Source organism: Saccopteryx bilineata, chromosome 9, assembly GCF_036850765.1.
Source record: "Saccopteryx bilineata isolate mSacBil1 chromosome 9, mSacBil1_pri_phased_curated, whole genome shotgun sequence".
Classification (NCBI taxonomy): domain Eukaryota; kingdom Metazoa; phylum Chordata; class Mammalia; order Chiroptera; family Emballonuridae; genus Saccopteryx; species Saccopteryx bilineata.
In genome coordinates, this window is record NC_089498.1 from 23497189 (window position 1) to 23524594 (window position 27406).

At 46.0% G+C, this 27406-nt stretch overlaps 1 protein-coding gene across 2 annotated transcripts in view; it reads left to right on the forward strand.

The window, feature by feature from the left end:
* The window catches only part of HYDIN (HYDIN axonemal central pair apparatus protein), a 365754-nt gene that overhangs the window by 301805 nt on the left and 36543 nt on the right, over positions 1-27406 (forward strand). For both annotated transcript variants that reach the window (XM_066243172.1, XM_066243173.1), the window contains exons 50-63: positions 706-865; positions 969-1141; positions 1765-1963; positions 6089-6188; positions 7675-7774; positions 10289-10457; positions 11753-11991; positions 13159-13276; positions 17138-17342; positions 18004-18239; positions 21021-21172; positions 21282-21471; positions 25794-25896; positions 26124-26402. In XM_066243172.1, the coding sequence (XP_066099269.1) occupies positions 706-865; positions 969-1141; positions 1765-1963; positions 6089-6188; positions 7675-7774; positions 10289-10457; positions 11753-11991; positions 13159-13276; positions 17138-17342; positions 18004-18239; positions 21021-21172; positions 21282-21471; positions 25794-25896; positions 26124-26402 (2423 nt within the window). The remainder of the gene's footprint in view (positions 1-705; positions 866-968; positions 1142-1764; positions 1964-6088; positions 6189-7674; positions 7775-10288; positions 10458-11752; positions 11992-13158; positions 13277-17137; positions 17343-18003; positions 18240-21020; positions 21173-21281; positions 21472-25793; positions 25897-26123; positions 26403-27406) is intronic.

A 27406-nucleotide genomic window follows, 5' to 3' on the forward strand; every position in this document is an offset into this window, starting at 1 on the left:
ACCGTTAATGGGCCCCAGCGGGTACTGTGGTGCCTTGCTTCTCTGACCTGTGCTGTGATCTCTGAGGATGTGTGTCTTTACTGACATTTCTTGTGCTTCCCATCCTTTTCTACTCGGTACCATTAACTGAGCAGCTTCCAGTGCCCAGGATGCTCGACTCTGTGGCTCTCTTCCTAAGGGAACAGAAACAGCCTTGTAACAGCGAACAATGACAAATGACTCCATGGCGGAACAGGAACATCTGTGCAGGTGTAGAAAGCAGTGAATGAGGTCATCTCTAAGACAGATGCGAAATAAATCACTCAGATTATCATCTCTTCTGGGATTATAAGCACTGGGAAGGGTAGAGCTGTGTATAATATTTCTCAGTTCAGATTCTTTGCAATAACTACCATTTGTTGGGCATTTGACACCTGCGGCAGTCAGGTGCACACTTTCACTCTACTTAATACTCACAGAAATCCTAAGAGGTTTCGTCATCCCATCTTAGAGGTGAGAAGACCAAGGCTGGAGGCATCAGGTCGCAGCTGCAAGTCTCCGCAGTGACAAAGCCTGTGCTCTTAGCCACCGTGCCACTGCCTCAGTGTGTAGCCACACTTTCCTTCGGAACTGTCTTGCCCCTCACAGTTTCCTTTTCCACCTGAGCTCTTAGTCCATCCTCACATTGACATCCCTAATTTATTCCTGATTTTTGTTCATTTCCAGGTACAAGTCCTCCATGTTCCCAGGCAACATGGAGACCCTGACCATACTGAACAATTCCCCAATAGATGTGGACGTGTTCTTCTGTTTCCAGAATGATGTCAAAGCAAGCACCTACTTTCTGGAACCCATGAACATGACTCTAAGACCCAAAGAGAAGCAGGTGCAGCCCCATGGAAACCAGTCACTAGGGCAAGGCTTTCCTGGGCGAGCTGAGACCTTGGTATCCCCAGTGTGAACGTACTTTGTTTGGACTCTTCCACTAGATGCTGAATATATGGGCCTACCCTACTGCGGTTGGTTTCTTTGAAGACAGCCTTGTTTGCTGCATCCAGGAGAACCCAGAGCCAACCATCTTCAAATTAAGCTGCCAGGGGGTCCGTCCAGAACTGGAGGTGGACCCTAGGCAATTGCACTTTGACCGGCTCCCGCTGTACAGGTCAGAGTTCTTGGGGACACCAGGACTGGAATGGAATTTAAAGAACGTTTAGTTATAGGGTGACCAATTCATCTTGGTTTGCTAGGGACTTGCCAGGCTTTAGTACTTTAAATCCTACATGATGGGAAAGTCCCAGTGCAGTGCAAGTCAGGATGGTTAGTAGTAACCCTGTTGAGTTAACTTGGGTTCAGTGGCTGGACTTCAGAAGGCCCACACCTTTGCACTCAAGGTCAACTGCCAAACTGTGTGCATATTTGCATTTTTCTCAGAAGGACTAGCTTTTTCCAGATTCTGAAAGCAGTCCGTTACCCTAACAGGTTAAGAATCGTTAGCCTAGAAATTCGAGTACAAACAGAGAATCTTAGACCAAAACTGGAACTTATATATTCATTTGCTGGAGTCTTATTATTCTAGATAGAGAATGTTTATTTCTGGGGCTGCTGGGACAGAATTGTTATGACGTAGATCCTGCGTTCTTTGATCAATACCATCAGGCCCCACTCCCGGATAAATACTCATTAGTGAACTAAGCAATAATTAAAATAACCAGAAGTACTTTTTCTGACCCGCCATAATGAATCAACATCATTTGAAACTGACAAAGTGGCTTTTGGTCTCTGCAGAAAAGAATCCAAAGTAGTTCTTCTCCGCAACGTCACAGCCCTGCCCGTGGCCTGGAGGATCACCAACCTGGAGCACCTGGGCGATGACTTCACCGTGTCCGTGATGCAGGGCACCGTCCCCGCCAAGGCCGAGTACAGCCTGTACGTGCACTTCCAGCCCTCTAAGCCCAACAACATCAAGAAGGCGATTCGGTTGGAGGTGAGGCCTCACCCACCCTCAGGCTAGGTCATCAAAATGTGTATACTTTGGGTTCCTTGACACACAAATTACCAAACACACACTATCCATGCATACACGCCAGCAACACACACACACACACACACACACACACACACAGCCAGGTCTCCCCATCTAATCCCATTGGACAACCCTCAGCCCACAATATCTTGCTCTGCACACACTGTAATCTCCCTAAAGACAGTCCTGTGCATAGCTGATTTCCCAGTGCTAAGAATGGAGCCCTCAATCAATGCAGAGTGAATGAGTGAGTGAATGGATGAATGAATGGTGTTACCATCCCTAGGTGAGCATTACAATCCTGATTTCACACCCCAAACTCAGTCACCCCTCACATTCTTGTCTCAGAAAATGTCACCTCCACCCAGTTGCTCCCACAGATATCTAAGAACCATCCTTGATGTCCCCCTTTTCCTGATGGCCTCCCCCCCAACCTAGTCCCCCAACAAGTCTTGTCAACTGTCTCCCAGTGTGTGCCATCCACTTCTGTCTACACTGCAGCTACCACCCTGGTCCAGGCCGCCTGCAGTGTCTCTCCCCGGGACTTCTGCAGAGGCTTCCTGACTGGCCTCTCTCCTCACATTCCCCACAAGTGTCTGGAGAGTTCAGGAAGTGTTAGTCATCCTCCTTCCTAACGCGCTCTGCTGCCTTCCAGCGCAGTGAGCATAAAGCCCAGGGTCCTGAGCCGCTTCGGAAGCCCTGCCTGCCTCTCTAGCTGTCCCTTACTCCACCCTGCTCTCATCCACTGGCTCCTGTCACCTGGTCTCTCAGCTTTTCCCTTGTCCTGAGGTTCTGTGGGGAGTTGGCTCCTGCTTTAGGCTCTGCTCAACAGTACTGCTTCTACAGGGTTCCTTTAATCATCACACTAAAAGGATCCCCTGTCTGTGCAAGGACTCTCCCTGACTGCTGTCCAGCGGAGCACTACCCCTTTCTTATGTTATTGTTTCTTTCTTTACTTTCTTTTGTGAATTCTGGTGGGGCGAGACCTCTTCTGACTTGTCCACTTTCTGTATTGGTTTCCTAGTTCTGCTCTAACAAAGGATGGCAAACTGAGTGGCTTAAAAACGGAAGACAATTTGACTTTGGGTGAGGGGTATGCAACATAATCAAATGTCAAAATAATCTGGAGATGTTTTCTCTAAACATATGTACCCTGATTTATCAATGTTACCCCATTAAAATTAATTTTTAAAAATGTAAAATAAAAACAAAAAACAGGTGCTAATTCTCTCACAGTTCTGGAGCTATAAGTCTGAGATCAAGGTGTCTTCAGGGCCATGCTCCCTCTGACGGCTCTAGGGAAGACTCCTTCCTGGGCTCTTCCACCTGCTAGTGGCTCCAGGTGTTTCTTGACTGGTGGCTGCATCACTCCCATCTCTGCCTCCATGTTCACATGGTCTTCTCCTCTGCCGTGTCCTCTCCTTCTCTGTCTCTTATAAGGACACTTGTCATTGGATTTAGGATCCTTCCATTCAATCCAGGATGATTTCATCTCATAAACTTTAATTACATCTGCAAAGGCTTACTCTTTTTCCAAATAAAGTCACATTCACAGATTTCAAGGATTCAGACATGGATGTACCTTTTTGGGGGGCCATGATTCAACCCACTACCCCAACATATCCCAACATGTCTAGCACAGTTCTGAATGTTGAAGGTACTCAGTGTATCTGTTGAATGAATGGATGAACAAATGCCATTGAGTTATGATGCTTGAATCAGTTCTGCAGCAAGGTTCTCCTTGAATACCTCCAGGGACAAAAACCTTACCAACACTTCAAGCATCCTGATCTTCCTTTGAACAGGTCTGACTGTTAATTCTCCCTTAGGTTGAGTTCAGATTCCTTCCTGTAATCTATATGCACATTAATCCTGTCTCTACCTTTTGGAAACAGTCAAGGGATCTAATCTCTCTTATTCCCTACCCGTGACAGTCCTTCAAATAGCTGAAAACATATATTGATAGATTTATTCAATCCACAAATGTATATGAACCCAGAGTTGATAGTCAACATTTTTTTTTTAAGATAAGTGTTTATTGCGTCTTGTATGTGCCTGGACTGGGCAAGCCCAGGATTTCAAACCAGGAACCTCAGTGTTTCAGATCGATGCTCTATCCACTGCGCCACCACAGACCAGGCGATAGTCAACATTTTTAACACCTGTCTCCACACAAACACAGATCTCTGTCCAGTGAACCAGGCCACATGGCAAGTGCAGGCTCCCAACTGTGCTGACTTCATCCTTTAGTTGCTGGATCATGGGAAGCCTGGTATTCCCCATGGTGCGGGCGGGGGGAGGAGGCAGGAAGCAAGGGGAAAAGTCACTGTGACAGTGGTTCACTGACTGGTATGGAAACTGTTCTGTATTTTAACAACTCATGTCGTATTCCTGTGTGTTCCACCAAATAAGACACAGTGGGTCTCCCCTCAGGCTCGCCAAAGTGGTCTAGGACTTCCCTCCCCAGATTATGTTCCTTCCATATCTCCATGAGGAAATGCTTTGTCTGGTGAACTCATTTTTTTTTTAATTTGTGTAGCCCTTAAATTATCCTCCCTATTTTTTTCAATTACAAAATGTAAACCACTCCCCACAAGTGGGGAAGCAAAGGAAATATTAATAGAATGCTCCAGGTACTTGGTACCTGTCAGTAGGAAAGTACTGTTTAAACTCAGGAACTGATAATTCAAGTTCTTTATCCCATTTTTCCTTCCTGCTACCTATCAGCCCTTGTTCTTGTCATCTCTGCCAGAAGGTAGGCAGCAAAAGGAAGAAGGCAAAACTGAAGTGGCTTCAGTTTGTCCTGAGACATTGGCAAAACGCTTGGTGAAAGAAAAGACGGAGCCTGACCAAGTGGTAGTGCAGTGAGTGGATAGAGCATAGGCCTGGGATGCAGAGAACCCAGGTTCAAAACCCCAAGGTCACTGGCTTGAGCATGGGATCATAGACATGAGCCCAAAGGTCGCTGGCCTGAAACCCAAGGTTGCTGGCTTGAGCATGGGGTCGCTGGCTTGAGCAAGGGATCACTGGCTCATCTGGAGCTCCCCCTCCCAGTCAAGGCACATCTGAGAAGCAATCAATGAACAACTAACATGCCGCAATAAAAAATGGACTCTCTCCCTTCCTGTCTGCCTGTCCTTGTCTGTCCCCCTACTCCCCCTCCCCCTCACTAAAGAAAAAAAAAAAAAAGATGGAAACTCCTGAGTTAAAACTTGAGTTTGGTGACATTTCCGTCTTGGCACCCAAAGCACAAGTAATGGGGAGTGGTGACTTCAGTTTTCAACTTGAGGCTTTAGAAGAGAGGCAGGTGCTCCCCAGGCAGATGCAAGAGAGCTGTACCCACTGCCCTGTACCTGGACAAACGGACCCTTTATTGCCCTCTCATTAGTCTCATGGGTCCACAGTTGTGTCCAACTGACAGCTGACACCAGTTCAGATGTTTCTCGGGATAATCAAGGAGGATTTATCACCAGGGATGACAACAGAAGGGGACAGTGAGCAACTTGAGCCTAGCAGGTCTTGCTTTTTTCCCCCAACTTTAATAGTAGCAATGTTCATGCAAATAAAGCATTTGAAATTTCCAAAAGAAAAATATTAAACACTTATTTTATATGAAAAATCTAGCACTTTCCCATATATTGAGCCAGAAACAAAGAACAGAACAATTCAGATTCATAAAATTAGTAGAGCAAAGATGATAAAGAATATACAAGGTTTCCACTTCCACCATCAGAAGAATGCTTTTCAGGTGTATTTTATTTAAAAGTTCTAAAGAATACTTTTCTGTAATGTATACTTGCAGCCCAAACTTCAGTAAGGTCACAACAATCCTGCAAATAAATTAAACCCAGTAATTGGACAAGACAGAAAATGCAGTCTGTTAGGTTGATGGTCTACTCCAGCATTCCCCCAAAGGGTGTTATGAAGAACACTAATCCCACCAAATGCTCAAACACAAAAGTTGACTACATTGCAGAAGTATTCCTGTCACATCTCCTTCATGATTGCCACTGTATGTTACGCAGTTCAGGCTCGAAGCACCTTGTGGTTCTTGCTTTTACTGAAACTTTTTCTCTCACCCGACAGGTTTTAGACCCAGGCAATCTGGTTGGCGTTGTTCAGATTGAAAACATCCTGGTCACTGCAGAGGCCTACGATGTTGCCGTGGACATCATCTTCCCCAAAGGTCTGTTGAGCCCTTCAAGGAAAGGGTGTTTAGAAGTCACATCTTTTAGCGTAGTATAGTCCTTGTAAAGAGCAAGACTAATGGTTGTTGGGGGAGGAATAGTAATTTAATTTCAGTAAATAGTAATGCAGGCCTCAGAGTGATGACTGCCACATTACTAGGAATCTCAATTTCTCCCACTGGAGGTGACAGTGGGGGAGGGACCATGACTATAAAATTCACAGAGCTCTTTTCTGAACAGTCATCTGAGAGTGAGTACCTATCTTCCTGCCTGGATTAGTTTTCTATCACTACTGTAACAAATTACCACAAACTCTGTGGCTTAAAACAATAGAAATGTATTATCTTACAGTTGCACCAATCAGAAAATCCAAAAGGGATGTCCCTGGACTAAAATGAAGGGGTTGGCAGGGCTGCATTTCCTTTCCAGAAACTCTGGGCAAGAATCCATTTCCTTGCCTTTTCTAGTTTCTAGAAGCCACCCACATTCCTTGGCTCATGGCCCCATCTTCCATCTTCAAAACCAGGAATGTTGGGTCAAGCCCTTCCCATGCTGCCATCTGTCTGATTCTCCCATTTTTATCTCCCTCTTCTCCTTTTAAGGATTCTTATGGTTACATTGGGCCCTTCAGAGAATCCAGGATAATCTCCTTAATATTCAAGTCAGATGATAAGCGACCCAAATTCCATCTGATACCTTATTCCCCATTGCTACGTAAACTAGCATATTGACAGGTTCCAGGAGTTGTGATTAGCATATCTTTGGGGCAGGGACAGCATTATTCTGCCACCACATTGCCCGACCACCCAGGTTAGATGCTCCCGTGAGCATGCATGCACTTTCCCATTACCCCTCCTTTCTCTGATCGCTCACCTCCTCAGCAAGATTCACAGAACGTTAGAGCTACATGTTTGCCTACATATCATTAGTCTAAAGTGCAAAGATATTTACGACAGCATTATTTATACTAATGGAAGATTGGAAATAACTTAAATGTCTATCAATAGTGGAATATTATTGTAAGAATAATATTGTAAATTATGGAACAGCCATACCATGATGTATTATGCAGCCATTAATATCACCTTGATGAGGACTTTTTAATTATGTATAGAAATGCTTATGATGCAATGCTAAGTAAAGTGATACAAATTTATATGTTATATGCCAACTCTGTATAGTATACACTTGATGCAAAAAATGTTTTTAAATACTGGAAGTCTAAGCTAGTGGGAGACATAAAAAGGACGGTGTTCCTAAGACGGAAGCCAGGGGGAGCCACCCCGTTAAACTGGGCGCAAGAGCAGTGTCTGTTCTTCTCTAAGGTGCAATTCCAAGAGGTTTTTCTAACCATGGTGTTTTCAGAAAATAAATTCTCTGAGATTGTCATCATGGATTTTCCATGTGAACTTCAGTGGGACGTTCCCCTGCATCTTGCTCCACACCCACTCATCTCTCCCAACCTTCTGCCCCTGGCCTCCGCAGGAACTGACGGAGGCATCGATTTTGGGATTGTGAAGGTCATGGAGGAGGTGAAGCAGCCCCTGCTACTGAAGAACCGTGGGAAATATGAGATCATGTACAGGTAACCTGAAAACCACTGGGCCGTGGTCATCTGCATCTGCTCGCATCAGAAGAATGTGTCTGGGAGAGAAAAAGAGTAATTGAGAGCCTGACCAGGTGGTGGCGCAGTGGATAGAGCATCAGACTAGGACATGGAGGAACCAAGTTTGAAACCCCGAGGTCGCCAGCTTGAGAGCGGACTCATCTGGTTCGAGCAAGGCTCACCAGCTTGAGCCCAAGATTGCTGGCTGGAGCAAGGGGTTGCTCGGTCTGCTGGAGCCCCCGGTCAAAGCACATATGAGAAAGCAATCAATGAACAACTAAGGTGCCGCAATGAAGAATTGATGTTTCTTGTCTCTCTCCCTTCCTGTCGGTCTATCCCTATCTGTCACCAAAAAAAGGGGGGGGGGCGGAATAATTGAGGAAATCTTAAAATCTTAAGAACTATCTCTGCTTTCAACCTCTCCGGGTTTCAATGAATGGAACTCCAGCTGCTAAGAGAGCAGAGATTCTCACACTGCTTTCAACTCTGTGCCTTTATGGACCCATAAGAGCCGACTGAATGCACCTGAGCTGCAGGTCTGGGGGTGGGGGAAGAGGCTGATTGGGAGAGGTGTGAGGAGGAGGAGATCCTGGGATGGAAGGAGAGCCTGGAGGGGGAGGGGGACTCCTGCCCTCCTTCAGTTTCTCTGTTTCACAACTTGGCATTCTACATAAGACTTCATGTGAAGCAGCGATGTTTCCATTTTCTTTTTCAATTTTAAGAACCCCTGTGTTATGCTTTCCAAATGGCAGCCCGGTGGAATAAAGGTACAGCTTGTGCTCATCTCTTGAGATTAAAAATGAAACACGGAATAAGGGAGTTTCCTCAGAGAGGAAGGGGTGGGACCAGGTAGAGGGAGGGAGCAGGTCATTCAGGCAGGGTCACACGACCCTCAGTGACAGTGCTGGCACCCATGGCCAAACGATTTCTATGAAAGATCTTCCTTCCCCCAGAAGAATTCACAGTTGATAAAAGGACGTTCCCCCTTGCAGACCTGGAAGAATTGCAGTGTATTCATGTTCGTTTTATTTCAGCTCAGAGAATGCTAAAATTAGGTCCCATCACAATACTACCATTAGTTAGAACTGTGTATTGAAATAAATATAAATAAAAGCTTAACTAACCTAGAATAGCCTGGCCTGTGATGGTGCAGTGGATAAAGCGTTGACTTGGAATGCTGAGGTCATGGGTTTGCAACCCCAGGCTTGCCTGGTCAAGGCACATACGAGAAGCTACTAGAAGTTGATGCTTCCTGCTCCCCCCCCCCCCCTTCTCTCTCTCTCCTCTCTCCGAAATAAATAAATAAAATTGTTTAAAAAAAAAAAAAACCACTAGAAGAAAGCCGCTGACATTTAAGAATTTATGCCGAATGCAGTTGTACCTTTTTGTGAATTTGGTTTCAGATTATGGCAGGACATCAGCTCTGCTCTTAAGTTGCATGGAAGTCCCTCTCGGTTGGAGCCGGTGATGAGGGGTTTGTGCAGGGAGAGGAGGAAGCGTAGGCACCCTGCATGTAGCAGTGGTTGCCCAGGTTTCCTGGGGCTGGGGATGACATTCGGGTCCCCACAGCAACTCCAGGTGTCCCAGCTCAGTTTAAGTTCCTGCTCCTTCTCCAGTCCCCCTGTCATTCTCATGGTGTCTCACCTCACCCCCACTGGGCCATGACCTCCCTTTCTGAGTGTCTCTGTTGTATGGCTTCTGCCCCCTGCTTTCTCTTCTTTCTTAGATCCCCTGTCTTCTGCCTCCCTGTTCCTTCTGTGTGTGCTGCATTCAGTCTCAGAGAGGAGAGGGAGGGAGGGAGGGAGGGAGGGAGGGAGGGAGGGAGGGAGGGAGGGAGGGAGGGAGGGAGAGATGAATTAATGTACTGGGGTCCTCAGGTCACAACAGTCTCAGCATATAACGTTTCAAGTTTACAACGCTCACTCCCATAAAAACTTTAAAAAATTGAAGGAATTTTTTTTCACACTCATTTTTTGTCATTTTTTTTCCTGTTACTACAGTGCAGTATACAGTACAGCATGTTTACGTCCTTTTCCTTTTTTTGTGTGTGGCTTAGTTGTGTTTTTATGTTCTTGATTATGATTTTACAACTGTGTTAAAATAAGTAAGTGACTTAGGCTAGGGTGTGTTTTGACTTACACAAAATTCGGGTTACGTCACTGTCGTAGAAATAGAACTGTGTTGGAACCTGAGGACCCTCTGTAGTTGATCCTTACCCAGCCTCAAGTGTCCCTGCTGGACAGAGATCTTCTGCAAGGACAGCACTTGACCATAGGCTAGAGATGGCTGTCTTTGCCTCAAGCATCGATCCCTGGCCCAGTGAGTCCAGGCTAAGGAGGGCTGGTCACAGGGTACAACGCACAGTGGACTCTGCTAGGCACAGTAGTTAAACACCCAGAGACATGGCAGGCACTTAGCAGTCTAGAGTCTCCTCTCCAGTATCTTGGGTTCCCCGAATAATGACTTACACTGACCTTTATTCTTGTCTTTCAGCTTTTATGTGGACCCTGTAGGGAGTCCAGTGAGCAATATAAAGTCTATGGTCTCATTCCAACCCAAGAAAGGGTCACTGACCACAACAGAAAAGCCCACAAATGTCCAGGTGATATTCCATACCAAAAAGGAAGTGAAGATAGAGCACCAGCCCGTCCTGCGTTGTCAGGTAGGGGAGCTCAAAGGGAGGGCTCTGGCAGGGCTGTAAGGCTCGTGTTAAAAAGAAGAGTACATGTTCTAACCCACACTTCAAGGGGGAAAAAGAGGGCTGGCCTGGGTGGAACCAGAGAGGATGCACCAGGGTTTGGAACCCAACTAGCAAACACAGGTAGGTCACGTGAGAGGTATGCAAAGTCATCAGAAATTGAGAGCACCAGAGAAGAAATGTGGGTGCTGGTCTTTGGGGAGCACCAGAGGCAAGGAAGCTGAGTTTAGTCCTCGAGTGCAAAGGAAAAGTGGGGAAGTGAATACAGGAGCCAAGCTGGTCTATGTCAGAGATTTTCAACTGGTGTGCTGCAAGAATTTTTTTTTTTTTTTGTATTTTTCTGAAGTTGGAAATGGGGAGGCAGTCAGACAGACTCCCGCATGCGCCCAACCGGGATCCACCCGGCATGCCCACCAGGGGGCGATGCTCTGCCCATCTGGGGCATTGCTCTGTTGCAACCAGGGCCATTCTAGTGCCTGAGGCAGAGGCCATAGAGCCATCCTCAGCGCCCGGGCCAACTTTGCTCCAATGGAGCCTTGGCTGCGGGAGGGGAAGAGAGAGACAGAGAGGAAGGAGAGGGGGAGGGGTGGAGAAGCAGATGGGCACTTCTCCTGTGTGCCCTGGCCGGGAATCGAACCCAGGACTCCTGTACGCCAGGCCGATGCTCTACCACTGAGCCATCTGGCCAGGGCCCAGCAAGAATTTTTAATGCATGCAATACCTGACTACTTAAGGGCACTGACTTCTTTTCCCTTAGATTGTCAAATTTAAAAAATGACAACATAACAGATGATGTGTTGTGGAATTGTGCACCTGAAACCTATATAATTTTGTTAACCAGTGTCACCTCAATAAGTTCAGTAAGAAAGAAAAAGAAAATAAATAAAAAGTTTAATAATGAGCTTTAAAAAATGACAGAAGTCAATACACAATAGACATCCAGTGTGAATGAATCACAAATTATACCTGTGTGGGTTTTTTTTGTCAAATCTGCAAAAATAGAAAACATATTTTTGGTGTGCTGCTGAATTTTAGTAATTAGTTTATGTGTGCCATGAGATGAAACAGGTTGAAAAGCGCTGGTCTATGTTAACCCATGCCTGGTACATAATAAGTTTTATGTTAGTATTTGCTAATACTGTTGATGCAATACTGTAAAGAAAATGAAGTGAACTTAGCTTCATGTCAATGATGAAAATGGGACATGAATTGTGGAGCTACGCCGGTGGCTGACGTCTTCCCCATCCTTCCCTTTCTAGGTCATTGAGCCCAATATCACAGAAGGACGTGAAATCATCGCCAGCATCCCAATTAAGTTTTCTGTGAATGCAGTGTTCTCCAAATACAACATCAGCCCTTCCTCCATCCTGAACTTTGGGGCTTTGATCTGTGGCACTCGTAAAAGCACCGTCTTCACCATAGAAAATCAAGGTGTTATTGACTTCAAGTATGTCCTTTATAGGATGACAGGGGAGAGCTCCATTCAACAAAAGAAAGTGTAAGACCAGCATTTGCTCAACTCATGCCATTCCCTGGTTAATTAGTGCTTTATAGTTTACAAAGAGCTTTCATATATTTTATCTAAATTCACCCAATTTCCTGTTGTGGGTGGGATCATTACAAAATGACGCATCCAAGATTATGCAAGAAATCACCAGTAGAACTCAGTTCTGAACCCACATCTCTGACTTTAGATTTCACATGCTTTCTAATTAATTGAGTTTCTAATTAATTAAAATTGTTCTATTAATTTAAAATTGACTTTCTAATAAATTTGGTTTAAATCAGATATGCAGATATCTTCCCATTGTTTGTAATTGTTTTATGTTTTTGTGGAGATCTCTTCTTTCATTTTAGCAAAGTTTTAATGTATTAAGAGATGTTTGGTTGTACTGTCTAAAACCTCTTTCTTCCATGTTTCATTTTAACCTAATTTTAAATTTATTTTATAGGAATTTATTATGTTAATTTATAGATATTATATAATGATATTTTGCTTTAAATTGTTTTTAATTTATTTTTCATTTTAGCATGCACAGATTTATGCAAAACACTCAAACAATGATAGAACTTCAGTTGTTCTGGTCATTAAGCAAGTGAATGCTCAAATATATAAATCTCTCAAAAGTTTAAGATTACACTTCAAATACATTTGAAAATTTGGGGGGAAGTAACTTCTAGACAAACTAATTATTGAGTAAACTAGCTTCAAGTGAAGTGAACAGTTACCAAAATCTGTGTTTATGCTATTGCTTAAACTAAGTCTAAAAGCACCATGACTAGAAGTGTGAAGAAAAAAAGGACAGAATTTAATCTATTTGCCATTTCATTTTGGGTTAAAAAAAAATTGATGTCTACAAATAATTTCTAGGCATTGTCTTCTAATGAACTCAAGAAAACATTTAAAAATTAGTACTTTCTTACAGTAATGTTCAATGTCCTTATGAATCACATGTAATAAGTACAATTATTGCATAATCTTCTCACAATTGTTAAATGAGTTTAGCTAATGATAAATGCTGACTGTGCTACCCCAATGCCTTCTGAGACAAAGAAGGGCTCTTCCCCCATTCCTAGGAGAAGGGACCTAGCAAGCTGACAGGCAGGTGGTATTTGATGCACCACCCTAACCTAAAGGCATATGTACTCTTGCTTCTTCCATCAGAGTCAGCCATATTAGGCATGCGAGGTCCCGGGAAAGCGAGAGTTTCTACAAGGCCAGCACTTCCAAAGCAACCAAGTTCTCTGAGTCTGTTCAGAAAGAATTAAACGTCACTGGCCAGGTGAGTGTCCTTTCCCTTGTTCACAGAAACCCTGTAAGGCCACTTTCAACTAGTTCTTGCAACAGATGCCTTTGTAGGATAGCAGGACTTGACTCTACTGTGGCAGAAATAATAAATAGTTATGGTGAAGTATCACTTTCACGTTAAAACAAGGTGTTATGACTTTTAATTTGAATATCCTCTTCTGCTTTAAAACCTTCATTGGCTCCTCACTGCCTTAAAATTAAATTTCAACTCTCTCCTCTCTCTCTCTCTCTCTATCAATATCTATATCTATATATATATATATATATATGGTATATAAGGTCTACCGGAAAGTTCTGTCTATTTTTGGAATAAAACAAAATACAAATTTTTCTTACCGTCAATAAATTTTATTAAATAATATAATTGCCATTATTATTAATGATTCTTTGCCAGCATCAGGGCAATTTGTATATCCCATTTTTGAAAAATGTTTTATCTTTTGATACGAAAAATTGAACCAGTGCTTGTTTGATATCTTCTTCATTTTTGAATTTTTTGCCCTTCAAAAAATTTTGTAAGGACAAAAACAAGTGATAGTCGGAGGGTGCTAAGTCCAGGGAATATGGTGGATGCGACAGACATGCTTCTGTAGCATTTCTTCCTTGTTGAAATTCGTAAAAGTTACAGTGGCGTAAATGAACTTTATCAGTAGCCATGGGTACTATCGCTTCACACATAACACTAATGTGAATCAACTTTGTTTTAGTTAATTTGCTATGTCAGTATGTATACATTAAGTGATAAAAATAGAGAGGCACACATGTGCCAAATAAACGTGCTTACGTGTCGAAACTTGTTGTGATAGAAACGGACAGAACTTTCTGGCAGACCATATATATATTGTATTTTTCCTAAGTTAGAAGCAGGGAGGCAGTCAGACAGACTTCTGCATGTGCCTGACCACCTGGCATGCCCACCAGGGGGCAATGCTCTGCCTATCTGGGGCATTGCTCTATTGCAGGCCAAACCATTCTAGCGCCTGAGGCAGAGGCCATGAAGCCATCCTCAGCACCTGGGCAAACTTTGTTCCATTGGCTGCAGGAGGGGAAGAGAGAGATAGAGAGGAAGGAGAGGAGGAAGAGTGGAGAAGCAGATGGGCGCTTCTACTGTGTGCCCTGACCGGGAATTGAACACAGGACTTCCACATGCCAGGCAGAAACTCTACCACTGAGCCAACCAGCCAGGACCTCTTCATATGTATTTTAATTAACAGTCTTTTGTTTGTAAGAAACATAAGCCTAATTCGACTGGCTTAAAATAAGAGGAAATTCAAAGATTTCTGTAAGATAGAGTAGATATATACTGCTCACAAAAATTAGGGGATATTTCAAAATGAATATGAAGCAATAAAAAAAGAAACATTTAATTTTTTTTATTAAACAAGAACATCAGAAAAGCAAATGACAAGTCAAAGAAAGTTGTTCAATTATGCAAATGAGATGCAAAATCAACTTTTATTTCATTGGTGAAAATGCACTATACAAAAGGCTGAAAGTTCTGGAGTATCTGCACGTTTCCTGATCCCCTAATTTTTGTGAATAGTGTCCTTGTCTTGTCTCTATTCTTCCCAATCAAGTCCAGCTAAAAACCTTGGACATGGTGTATAAAACAAGTGGAGGGGGGAAAGTCAGGCCAGCTAGGTCCGTGGGACCCAGTGAGGCTCATGGAAGTGAGTTCCCTGAGTTCCTTTTGCCTCATATATCTCTTCTGGGCACTGAAGGAGCCAGCAGTCCAGAAATACCATCAGGCACAGACTGAAAAAGCCTCTGACTGAAGCCTGCTTCCCCAGCCAAAGGACCAGGAAAAGAGCAGCCTAGCAAGAGAGAAAACTTCAGAGAACTGTTGTATTACAGTTAAACATGACAGAAGATCTGTGATCCACTGCACCATTGTTAGCAGAGGGCAGTGGGAAGACTTGCACCCTGTCCAGGCTGTAATGAGAAGCACCAGCTCCTTGCCAGAATGGTGTCCTGAGAATGCTCAATAGGTAGCTAGGATTTCCATTACCCACCACTACCTCCACCATTGTTAGTGGAGACACCACACAGGAGCCTGGAATTTCACCTTAACCCAGTGGTGATGAGATGTTCCTTCACTCCCCCACCCCCAGGGGAGCTCCCTACCCCATGGCATCAACAGAACAGTAAGGAAGCACGCCTCCTCTTCCTCCTCTTCCTCCCCTTCCTCCTCTTCCTCCCCTTCCTCCTCCTCCTCCTTCTCCTCCTCCTCCTCTTCTTCTCCCTCCTCCTCCTCCTCCACCTCTTTCTCCTCCTCCTCCTTCTCCTTTTCCTCTTCCTCCTTCTCCTCCTCCTCTTCCTCCTCCTCCTCCTCTTCCTCCTTCTTCTCCTCCTCTTCCTCCTCCTTCTCTTCCTCCTCTTCCTCTTCCTCCTCTTCCTCCTCCTCCTCCTCTTCCTCCTTCTCCTCCTCCTCCTCCTCTTCCTCCTCCTCTTTCTCTTCCTCCTCCTCCTCCTTCTCCTCTTTCTCATCCTCCTCCTCGTCTTCCTCCTCCTCTTCCTTTCCCTCCTCCTTCTCCTCCTCCTTCTCTTTCTCTTCCTTCTCCTCCTCCTTCTCCTCTTTCTCTTCCTCCTCCTCCGCTTCCTCCTCCTCCTCCTCCTTGCCAGGGAGGTATCAGTTGAGGACTGGTGGCAAGCTGGAACTCACAGCCTTGCCTGGCAGTAAGAAGTCTGTGCAAGGAATCTGGACTACCACCCCCTCCTGGAAGTTACAAGGCAGTGCCTTGCACTTCCCCAGCCAGAGTGGTGTCAAAGAAAGCCTGGCCAAAGGCAAGGTCCAGAGTCTCCTAATTATACTACCACAAATGTCCAGGTTGCAGCTGAAACCCTCTTGTCATACCAAGAACCAGGAAGATCTCAAACTGAATGAAAATCGACAATCAATAGATGCCTACACTGGGATGACAGAGAACAAAGTTGTTAAAGCAGCCGATGTAAAAATGCTGCAGAGTAATCACACACTCGGAACTAATGAAACCACACAGGAAGTCTCAGCAAGAAAGAGAAGACATAAAGAAGAACCAAATGGAAACTTTGGAATTGGAAAACATAAATAACCAAAATTCTAATTTTTTTTTTTTTTTTTGTAATTTTCTGAAGCTGGAAACGGGGAGACAGTCAGACAGACTCCCGCATGCGCCCGACCGGGATCCACCCGGCACGCCCACCAGGGGGCGACGCTCTGCCCACCAGGGGGCGATGCTCTGCCCCTCCGGGGCGTCGCTCTGTTGTGACCAGAGCCACTCCAGCGCCTGGGGCAGAGGCCAAGGAGCCATCCCCAGCACCCGGGCCATCTTTGCTCCAATGGAGCCTCGGCTGCGGGAGGGGAAGAGAGAGACAGAGAGGAAGGAGAGGGGGAGGGGTGGAGAAGGAGGGCGCTTCTCCTGTGTGCCCTGGCCAGGAATCGAACCCAGGACTTCTGCACGCCAGGTTGGCGCTCTACCACTGAGCCAACCAGCCAGGGCCCAAAATTCTAAATTTAATGCAGGACCTCAACAACAGAATGGAAGGGAGATTCCCACCTGGAAATGTGTCGCACGACGACGTAGAACACGTCTGTCCCCCAAAACCCCCATTCAATCACGATGGGTCAAAGCGCACATTCTCTCTGTGCTTCACCTGAGACCTTGCTGAGAAAGAAGCACTGAGAGAGGCCATCCCTGAAGGCCCCCCAGGTCCTCCCTCCCTCCAGGAGAGGAGCCGGAGCCCAGAGAAAGCCTCTGGGGAACCCCCAGCCGTCCCTCATAACTCTGGAGGAACGGCTCAGACCCTGCCACCCACCCTGCCTCCATCCCTCCCACAGTCATACTGTTTCCTGCAGGTTCGCTTCACCCACGGCATGTTCACCGTGTACCCTGTGTTTGGCTTCATCCCTCCCGGAGGGATGCAGGCCATCACCGTTGACTGCCTGGCTGACCCGGTGGGAAGGTGTGAGGAGTTTATGGCTATCGATATCTCTGACCGAGACCCAAGAGACCATCCTGCTGGCATTCCTTACAGCCTGCTGGCTGAAGCCTGTCTGCCAGGTACTGAAAGACCTTCCTCTGTAACCACCCACCCCCGTGCACATGTCTAGCAAACATAGCTGGGCTGCTACCTTTGGGTCCTTAGCACTTTCACTAGTGTCGTCAGCCATGTTTCTCCTTAAAGACTTGCAAGGTTTGCACACCAGGAAGAGGATGTGCTTCCTGCGCTTGGTCCTGGATTCTCAGATAACTGATGTTCTCTGGGAATCGTGGTGCAATGGGATATGGCACAAGTCCCAGGAACACAGAATCTTGCTAGGGGCCAGATCACTCCCCGTGGGCAGCATATACATACAGAACAAGGGTCAGTGACTGAGCATGCTATAATTTTAACCCAGCAAGATCTCGGATGAAGCACGGAGAACTTTTGCTTTGGCTCTAGTCCCCCTGCAGCCTTGCACGAAAGTCAGCCAAATGCTTTTTCCTTTTTTAGTCCCACCCCAGATCCTAGGTCTTACCCCGCCTTAACTTTGGGAGGAAAAGTGGGGGACCTGGTGACCCACAAGAGCGGTCCCCAAGAAGTTAGAACATGTCCCATCACTCCCACCCTACCTCTCCCCTATGACTGTCCTCTGTCTGAATCCACACCTCCACATGAGGAATCAGAGAAGTAGGAACTCGGCCATCAGCCTCATCTCACGGTCTTCCCTCCACTCCCCAGCCTTCGTGACTGACAACAATGCCTTGATATTTGAGGAGCACCAGATCTGCAGCAGCACCAACCTGTACCACGTGCTGCAGATCACAGGGAGCGGGGGGCTGTTTGTGGAGGATGAAAACAAGTTCATCTTCAGCAGTGTCCTAGTGGGCCATCAGGCCAAGGCTCGATTCAAGATCAGCAACATTGGGAAGATCGCCTGTGATGTCAACATTGTAGTTAAGCCTATCTCCAACAAGGTAAGCAGCCCCACTCGGCCCCGCCCCCCATGGTTGGCAGGAAGCTGAGAAGAGGACTCTTAGTAACCCCTGCTCTGGAGCCTCTACACAGCTGTGGGGGTTAGCTGGCACTCAGGCCCTGCTGGAGGTTATAGGAGGGAACTGGGCAGATTTCCCTAGGCCAAGAGCCATGCATTTGTCCCAGTGTGTGTCTCCTCTGGGTACCTCTGTGATACATGGTTGACAGGAATAAACAACTCACTCACCTATTAGACATTCCCAGTGTGCCTACACTGGACATGGCATTGTGGGGGAGCCAAGATGAGCGCCCGCTCAGACAGGCTGCCTCCAATCACACGGTCATCTGGTAAAGGCGATTTGGAGGAATGTCAAGTTATAAGGATAAGGCAAAATGATGAGCATTTATTGAGCCCCTATTGTATGCTAGGCACTATGCTAAATGATTTACATTTATTGCCTCATTTCATCCTTACAACTAGTTTGTATCACAGACTTTGTATTATTATCCCCATTTTACAGTTAGGGAAATTGAGGTTCAGAAAAACTAAATTCTTTCTCTAAGCCCCAGAGCCGAGAAATATTAGGCTAGGATTCAAGCCAAGCTTTATTTGCATACATGGGAAATAACAGGTGCCTCTCAGAGCCCACCAGACCCGGAACTGCATCCCGCTCTGAGTCAGACATGCTGAGGTCCTCTTTCCTCACAGTGGATGGGAACTTCAGGGTGCTGGGAGGGAAGGCTGAGTCGACAGGTTTCCATTCGGATGGGTTACAAATACCACCTAGTCTTATCTCATCTGCTCAGTTATCTGCCCAAAAGTGGCATCTGGGCCCAGATGGTCCTTGTGCTCCAGAGCTGGCATTGTTCACACGGCTGATGGTGGCAGGGAGATCACCCAGAGGGCAGGCCCAGCCCAGAGCCAAGACTAGAACATGCAGAGCAGGGGGCTGTCACCCACTGCGGAGGGGCAGGCTTTGAGACTATTTCTTTTTTTTTTTTTTTTCATGTTTTTTTTTTTTTTTTGCATTTTTCTGAAGCTAGAAACAGGGAGAGACAGTCAGACAGACTCCCGCATGCGCCCGACCGGGATCCACCCGGCACGCCCACCAGGGGCGACGCTCTGTCCACCAGGGGGCGATGCTCTGCCCATCCTGGGCGTCGCCATGTTGCGACCCTCCTGGGTGTCGCCATGTTGCGACCAGAGCCACTCTAGCGCCTGGGGCAGAGGCCACAGAGCCATCCCCAGCGCCCAGGCCATCCTTGCTCCAAGGGAGCCCTGGCCGCGGGAGGGGAAGAGAGAGACAGAGAGGAAGGCGCGGCGGAGGGGTGGAGAAGCAAATGGGCGCCTCTCCTATGTGCCCTGGCCGGGAATCGAACCCGGGTCCTCCGCACGCTAGGCCGACGCTCTACCGCTGAGCCAACCGGCCAGGGCCGAGACTATTTCTTATAGGACTTCCTTCAAGCCCTGGTGCCATCCAGTCCTTACTCTCTGACCTCACTGGAGACACAAAGAGACAGCTTTCTTCCTATTTTATACTAAAAACATTAAAAAGTTAGGAGGCCTGATTTTTTTTTTTTTTTTTTTGAGAGAGAGAGAGAAAGACAGACAGGAAGGGAGAGAGATGAGAAGCATTAACTCACAGTCACAGCACCTTAGTTGTTCATTGATTGCTTCTCATACGTGCCTTGACCCGGGGCGGGGCAGGGGTGGGATGGGGGCTCCAGATGAACCAGTCACCCTTTCCTCAAACCAGCAAACTTGGGCTCAAGCCACCAACCATGTTCCCACACTCAAGCCGGTGACGCCACACTCAAGCTGGTGAGCCCGTGCTCGAGCTGGATGAGCCCACGCTCAAGTCGGCAACCACGGGATTTTGAACCTGGGACCTCAGCATCCCAGGTCAATGCTCTATCCACTGCGCCACTACCAATCTGGCTGGGGAAGCTTTATTTCTAAACAAAGATAGGTTTCTTACAGGGGATCTGCAGACATTATATGTTCTCCCCTACCCTAATTTGCAGACTGTCCATGGAAAGAACAAAGAAAACTTAGTGCCCTCAGGTTAAGAACAAGAGGAAATGGTCAGTCTTAAATCCACCTGCCTCTCATGAGAATAAAATATCCCTCTGTGGCCATGCCTGGGGTTCTATAGTCTTTCCAAAACACTGCGGGAACAGGTCAAGTGTGCAGGAGGTGCTAGGTCAAGCTCTTGGAGTTGCAAGGAGCAGAAACCCACTCAGGACAGCCCAAACAAAGGTTCGCTGCAATGAGTCAGAGCCCTCAGGACGCACCATGCAGCCAGAGCTCTGTGGGACTGGAACTGTCACCTGGAATCTAATGTGCAGACCAGTAGAGGCTCTGTCCATCCTCCAGGGACCACGGGTTTTTCACTCCCGCTGTCTCTGTTCCACTCCCTAGTCTGGCTTCCACTTCAGCTCCACTTCAGCAACCCCCAGAGGTCTCCGGGCATCTTAATTTAGTCCAGAGAAACAGACAGTCAGGGATGGCTAGCTAAGAGCTGGATTAGTTCATCCACGTGAGTCAAAGCTCACAGGTGTAGCCAAGTCTGGCTAGTTATTGCTGAGATAAGTCCCAGAGTATCTAGGCTGCTGCTCCCAACGGTGTGACTACGCAGGCAATGGAACATGTTTACTGCAGAGCTCAGAGGAGGGAGATTTCACAGCGGAGGCAACAGAGATAAGCAGCAAGCCCTGTGTCGATGCAAAGTAGCTAGTTACACACACACTGGTTTCTGTCCCCCCCCACCCCCACTCACCAGGTCGTTGCCCGCATCACTGACATCTTTGAAGTGGAACCCAACAAGATGTGTATTGCCAGTCGTTCACATGCCTTCGCCACGGTGTCCTTCATCCCCCAGACCATGCAGACTTACCAGTGCATCTTCGAGGCTACCTTGGATGGCTTACCCAGGTACCAGCTCCCCTGAAGCCTCTCCTGCTGCAGGGCTACAGGCCACGCTCAATGAAACGTCATTCCTGCGATGCCAGGCTGACAGGCCCCATCCCCCTGTCTCCTGCAGCAACCTGACCAAGAACCGAAGCCTCGTGTTTGACATCGTCGGAGAGGGGAACCTCCCTCAAGTGATCATCGTGCGGCCAGTTCTCCATAACCAGTATGGAAACCCCCTGCTCCTATTTAAGAGGCTTCTTCTTGGTCATTCAGACAAACTACCTCTCATCCTCAAGAACAACGGCACTATCTCTACCAAGGTACCGCTGGAGGGGGCCGCATGGGGTGGAAGGCGAGAAGAATCATTCAGAAGTAAGACTTCTGACATCGGAGTCCCTGCCATCCCTAATTGATTAGGACTTCTTTGATGTTCCTCAGACATTAACCTGGGACATGCAGAGGAAAATCAGGCATGGTCTCTACCCTCAAGGAGTGTCAGAAAGAAGCTTACACGGTGCACTAATAATTACAGTGTGGGGCAGTGTCCAGTGATATACTCCATGCTTAGAGGGTAGGGCTATGCGTATTCTTAGTGTCTTCATTATTTTTTTATACAATGAACATTGCATTTACAATAAGGAAAAGAAACCTCATTAGGAGTGAGAGTTGTAACATCTGTAGGGACTTCTGGATCAGCAATTAAATTGTTTTAATTTTTTTTTTAATATTCTGCTTTCCATTGTTACTGCTGAGATGCCAGCTTTAAGTCTCAATGTTCTTTTAAAGTAATCTTTTCCCTGTGACTGTGTTTGACATTTTCACTCTGTATTTGTTTTCTGCTGCTTCCCTGTTACGTGTCTAGGTATGGAGTTCTTGTCATTTATCCTTCTTGAAATTCACCAGATTTCTTTTTTTTTTTTTTATAAATTTTTATTAATGTTAATGGGATGACATTAATAATTCAGGGTACATATATTCAAAGAAAACATGTCTAGGTTATCTTGTCATTAAATTATGTTGCATACCCCTCACCCAGAGTCAGATTGTCCTCCGTCACCCTCTGTCTAGTTTTCTCTGTGCCCCTCCCCCTCCCCCTAACTCTCTTCCTCCCTCCCTCCTGCATTCTCCCTCCCCCCACCCCTGGTAACCACCACTCTCTTGTCCATGTCTCTCAGTCTCGTTTTTATGTTCCACCAATGTATGGAATCATGTAGTTCTTGTTTTTTTCTGATTTACTTATTTCATATACACTATGGAATACTACTCAGCCATAAGAAATGATGACATCAGATCATTTACAGCAAAATGGTGGGACCTTGATAACATTATACGGAGTGAAATAAGAAATAAGTAAATCAGATTTCTTGATTCTGCAATTGATATCTTAAATTGGTTTTGGAAAGTTCCTAGACATGTCTTTAAATATTGCTTTTTTCCATTCTGTTCCATCTCTCCTTCTGGGAAGTCAATTAAACATACAGAAGTCCATTTCACCATGTCCTCTGTGTCTTGCAACCTCGCTGTATTTCCACCCGTTTTTCTCGGGATTTCCTTGTGCAGAATTTCTTTTGAGCTTTCTTTTCTTCAGGTTATGAACTCTCCCTTTAACTATAGTTAATCTGCTTTTAACCTTTCCATTAAGTTCTTATTATATTTTTCAGTTCTAGAATTTCTATTAGGTTGTTTTTCAAATCTACATAATCAGTTTTTTATCATTTCTAGTTTTATGCTGAAATTATCAGACTTAGTTTTATATTTCTTGAGTACAGTAATCACAGCCTTTATTTATTTATTTATTTATTTATTTATTTATTGCAGTCTATACCTGATAATTCGAAAATCTGAAGTTTCTGTGGGTCTGCTTCTGATATTTGCTATTTCTGCTCATTTTTTACCATGTTGTCATCTTTGATCATGTGTTGGGTGTTACATTTGAAAAGCTATTTTAAAATAATCAGACTAAGGATGATGTTACTTTTCTTTTTTTTTTTTCCTTTTTTTTTTTTTTTTTTTTTGGTATTTTTCCGAAGCTGGAAACAGGGAGGCAGTCAGACAGACGCCCGCATGTGCCCGACCGGGATCCACCCGGCATGCCCACCAAGGGGCGATGCTCTGCCCATCTGGGGCGTCGCTCTGCCGCAATCAGAGCCATTCTAGTGCCTGAGGCAGAGGCCACAGAGCCATCCTCAGCTCCCGGGCAAACTTTGCTCCAGTGGAGCCTTGGCTGCAGGAGGGGAAGAGAGAGACAGAGAGGAAGGAGAGAGGGAGGGGTGGAGAAGCAGATGGGCGCTTCTCCTGTGTGCCCTGGCCGGAAATCGAACCTGGGATTCCTGCAGGCCAGGCCGACACTCTACCACTGAGCCAACCAGCCAGAGCCGATGTTATTTTTCTTGAGAGACAATTTTCATTCACTTCTACCTGGCATTGGAAATCGGGGCCACCTTAAACTGGTTTTAGAGCTTGCAATTTTTCTGGATTACACAGATGACTCAGGGCAAGATTGCTACCCTTGAGAGAACTGGCTTAGATCCAGCCTACCTTTTGTCTTATTGTGTAGACCAGTGGTCCCCAACCTTTTTTGGGCCACAGACCGGTTTAATGTCAGAAAATATTTTCACGAACCGGCCTTTAGGGTGGGACAGATAAATGTATCACGTGACTGAGGCAAGCGTCAAGAGTGAGTCTTAGACGGATGTAAAGAGGGAATCTGGTCATTTTTAAAAAATAAAACATCGTTCAGACTTAAATATAAATAAAATGGAAATAATGTAAGTTATTTATTCTTTCTTTGCAGACCGGTACCAAATGGCCCACGGACCAGTACTGGTCCACAGCCCCGGAAGTTGGGGACCACTGGTGTAGACCATTGGGGTCCCAGTGTAGAGCAAATAAAGCATTCTCGTCCTTCACAGGACTTTTGCCCTCTTAGCACCAAGAGACCATCAGAAGCACAGTTCAGCCTCCCATCTGCCTCTTCCAATGCCCGTGCCCCCAATCAAAACAGCCCAGAGAGTTAGGCTGCCCTATTGGATTTCCACATTCTCCCAAATCCGGGTCTGCTTACTCTTCATTATCTTCTTAGCTCTCTGATGCTTTTAGAATTTGATTGTTGTTGCTCTTGTTGTTGCCTTGCATTTTGTTGTTGTTGTCTTGAGTCCAAGTATACCATTACCCTCTGTTGTTTCAATTATTATGTTATTACAGATGTTTTAGCATGTACTTTAGTGAATTCCTGCCCACCCGCTCCCCATTTTTCTAACTTTGCTTAACAGTTTTTGCATATAAGGTCTCTCGGATTAACTTTAGACATCATTTTATAATGTTCTGCAGAAGTTTCACTGGAAATCCTATGAGTCCTTTGGGAAGAATTTCTACTCTTAGAGTATTTAGGCTTTCCACCAGGAACAACATTTAAGATTCCTACCCCTTTATTTAGTTCTTTTTTATTTTATTTATTTATTTATTTTGTATTTCTCTGAAGCTGGAAACGGGGAGAGACAGTCAGACAGACTCCCGCATGCGCCCAACTGGGATCCACTCGGCACGCCCACCAGGGGGCGACGCTCTACCCACCAGGGGGCAACGCTCTCCCCCCCCCCCCTGGGCGTCGCTCTGCCACAACCGGAGCCACTCCAGCGCCTGGGGCAGAGGCCAAGGAGCCATCCCCAGCGCCCGGGCCATCCCCGCTCCAATGGAGCCCTGGCTGCGGGAAGGGAAGAGAGAGAGAGAGAGGAAGGAGGGGGCGTAGAGAAGCAAATGGGCGCCTCTCCTATGTGCCCTGGCCGGGAATCGAACCTGGGTCCTCCGCACGCCAGCCCGACGCTCCACCGCTGAGCCAACCGGCCAGGGCCTTGGTTCTTTTATATCAATATTTTTTCATATGATTCCTACAAATGGTTTCTTATTCACATTATTTCTAAATATGTCATGTGTTGTTGTTTTTTTATCTCAGGTGCTTCCTATATGATGTCGCTATTCCTATTTTGTGCATCACTTTTTCCATTGTTCTATCTTGTTCACGATGTTCATGGCGGTGCCAGCAGTACCATCTTCTAAAAATGCTGAAATCTCATACCTAATATCAGTATAGGATTTTAGTTTTTTAAATCAGATCTATGGCTTCCAGTGGGTGGAAAACACTCCTTCTCTCCAAGCAGGTCGGATGCCCAGCTTGGTTTCCACTCTTATCTTGGTAGGATACTCCCCATGACTCTCAGGCAGCTAAGGTACCGGCACCCAGGAGACACTGGTTTTTAGAAACTCATATTCATGCAACCCGTCCTAGAATGACAAATATTCATTTTCATTTCATTAGTTTAGAGTATATTTACAACTACCTCTGTCAGTGACAGAGGCTTTGGCAACCCCATGTTAACACTACTTAGCTGGGTGATCTGGAAAGTCACCTGTATTCTCTGGGCCTCCTGCTCCTCACTTCAATAACAGGAGCTGAACTAAATTTTCTTTTTTCTCTCTCTAAGTCTAATATTTATTATATCTCCCTCTTAATAAGAAGCAAAAAATTTGGCACCAGTCACGATGGCTTTTTTGGGTACTTCCCCAATAGCACAGTCGCTCCCTCTATCCCCCAAACCCAGGAGCAGTTTGTCAGTGTAACACCAGTCCTGCCTTCCTTCTCCAGCTGCATGTCGACCTGCAGGACCAACTGGGAGTCTTCTCCCTGAAAGGGAGGCCCACTACCTCCTACATCTACATCACAGAGGAAAACAGGCCCCATGAGAAAGGTAACTTGAAGAAGAGGAACTTCTAAGGTCAATGGGACCCAGTAACTGCTTTTGTTGGAGGACTAATCAGGACCAACAGAGAGCAGGATGCCCAGTGTTATCGCCAACGGCCACTGTAAACAACGCTCCTTTTCACACTAGGGCTGTTTTCCCTTGAGTCAGGGTCTCCATGGATGCATCTTACTTTTTAACTGATCCTTAATCATTCCTCTCTCTTCTCTTTGCAGTACAAAAAGCTCACACAGCTTCCCTGGTTGTTGCTCCTGGAGACACAGCTGAATTTGATGTTGTTTTCCACGCCCAAAAGGTTGGGAAAATGACAGGCACGATTCACTTGTCAGTGGTCAACAATCAGTATGAGGACACAATCATCCACATGGTGGGAGAGGGCTACGAGGACGACATCACCTTGGACAACGTCCACGGGCTGGGGGTCTCCACCAGCCAGGAGGCCTCAGATCTCTTCGAGGTCACCGAGGCAAAATCTATGGAAGACTTGGTGGCAGGTGGGAGAAGCGGCAGTGAGCTGTTGACAACTGGTTGGCTCTTGGGTCATTTTCATTGAGAGTGAAATTTAAATAACAGATTAGCCGGCTCCCTGGGAATTTAGGACTGCATCTCCTCCCCATCACTGCACGCTCTTTTGTGCCTGGCTCCATCACTGCTCTCATCCCTGCGTTTGCTCAAGGAACACTTACAGAGTCTGTGCATGTGCCAGGCACTACACTGAGCCCAGGACTTCCTAAGGGTAATCAGGGTCTCTGCCCTTCGGGGGCTCACAGTGTGAGCTCAAATTCAAGTTCATCTAATCGACAAAATTCAAAATTCAAATTCCTGATTAGCTAAAAAGTGAATACACGTCTCTCTGGATTTCCCTGTTTATATCTATTAGCTGGCGTACATTGCCGTTTGTCTGTTTCATCTGAACCATGTGTCCTCAAGATGGTGGGTTTGTTTAACTAGGCAGGCATAGTTAATGCCTCCTCCCAGGCGTCCTTCTCCCCAGCCTCATACTCAAATGCACTGAGAAACTGACAGCGTCAGCATTACCTGAGAGCTCCTTAGGAATGAGAATTTCAGACCCTACCCCAGCATCTCAGACATACTGAATCCAAATCTGCATTTTAACAAGATTTCTAGGTGATTTGTGTGTGTGTGTTAAAGCTTAAGACACCCTGTTCTGCAGTCTATCAAGTGCTGCCGCTTTGTTTGGCTGACTATAGGCTTTGGGGTAGGAAAAACTCACTTTATCATTATTCTCAAAACACATTTGCTAAGCACCCTAATTGTATGCCGGATTGCTACAAAGTGAGTTATAAATACAGGTTCACCGTTTTCCTAGGAGCTTCGTTCTAGTCCTGGAATGTAGCATTGCACAGTCTACATAACATGGGTAAAAACCAACACTCCTCACCCCTGGCTGTGGCTGCAGGGTGACATCTCTCTTATCAGAAGTCAAGCAGGAGCCAGAAGTGAGCCCTAGTTCAGAAATCAAATTTCATAATTCTAA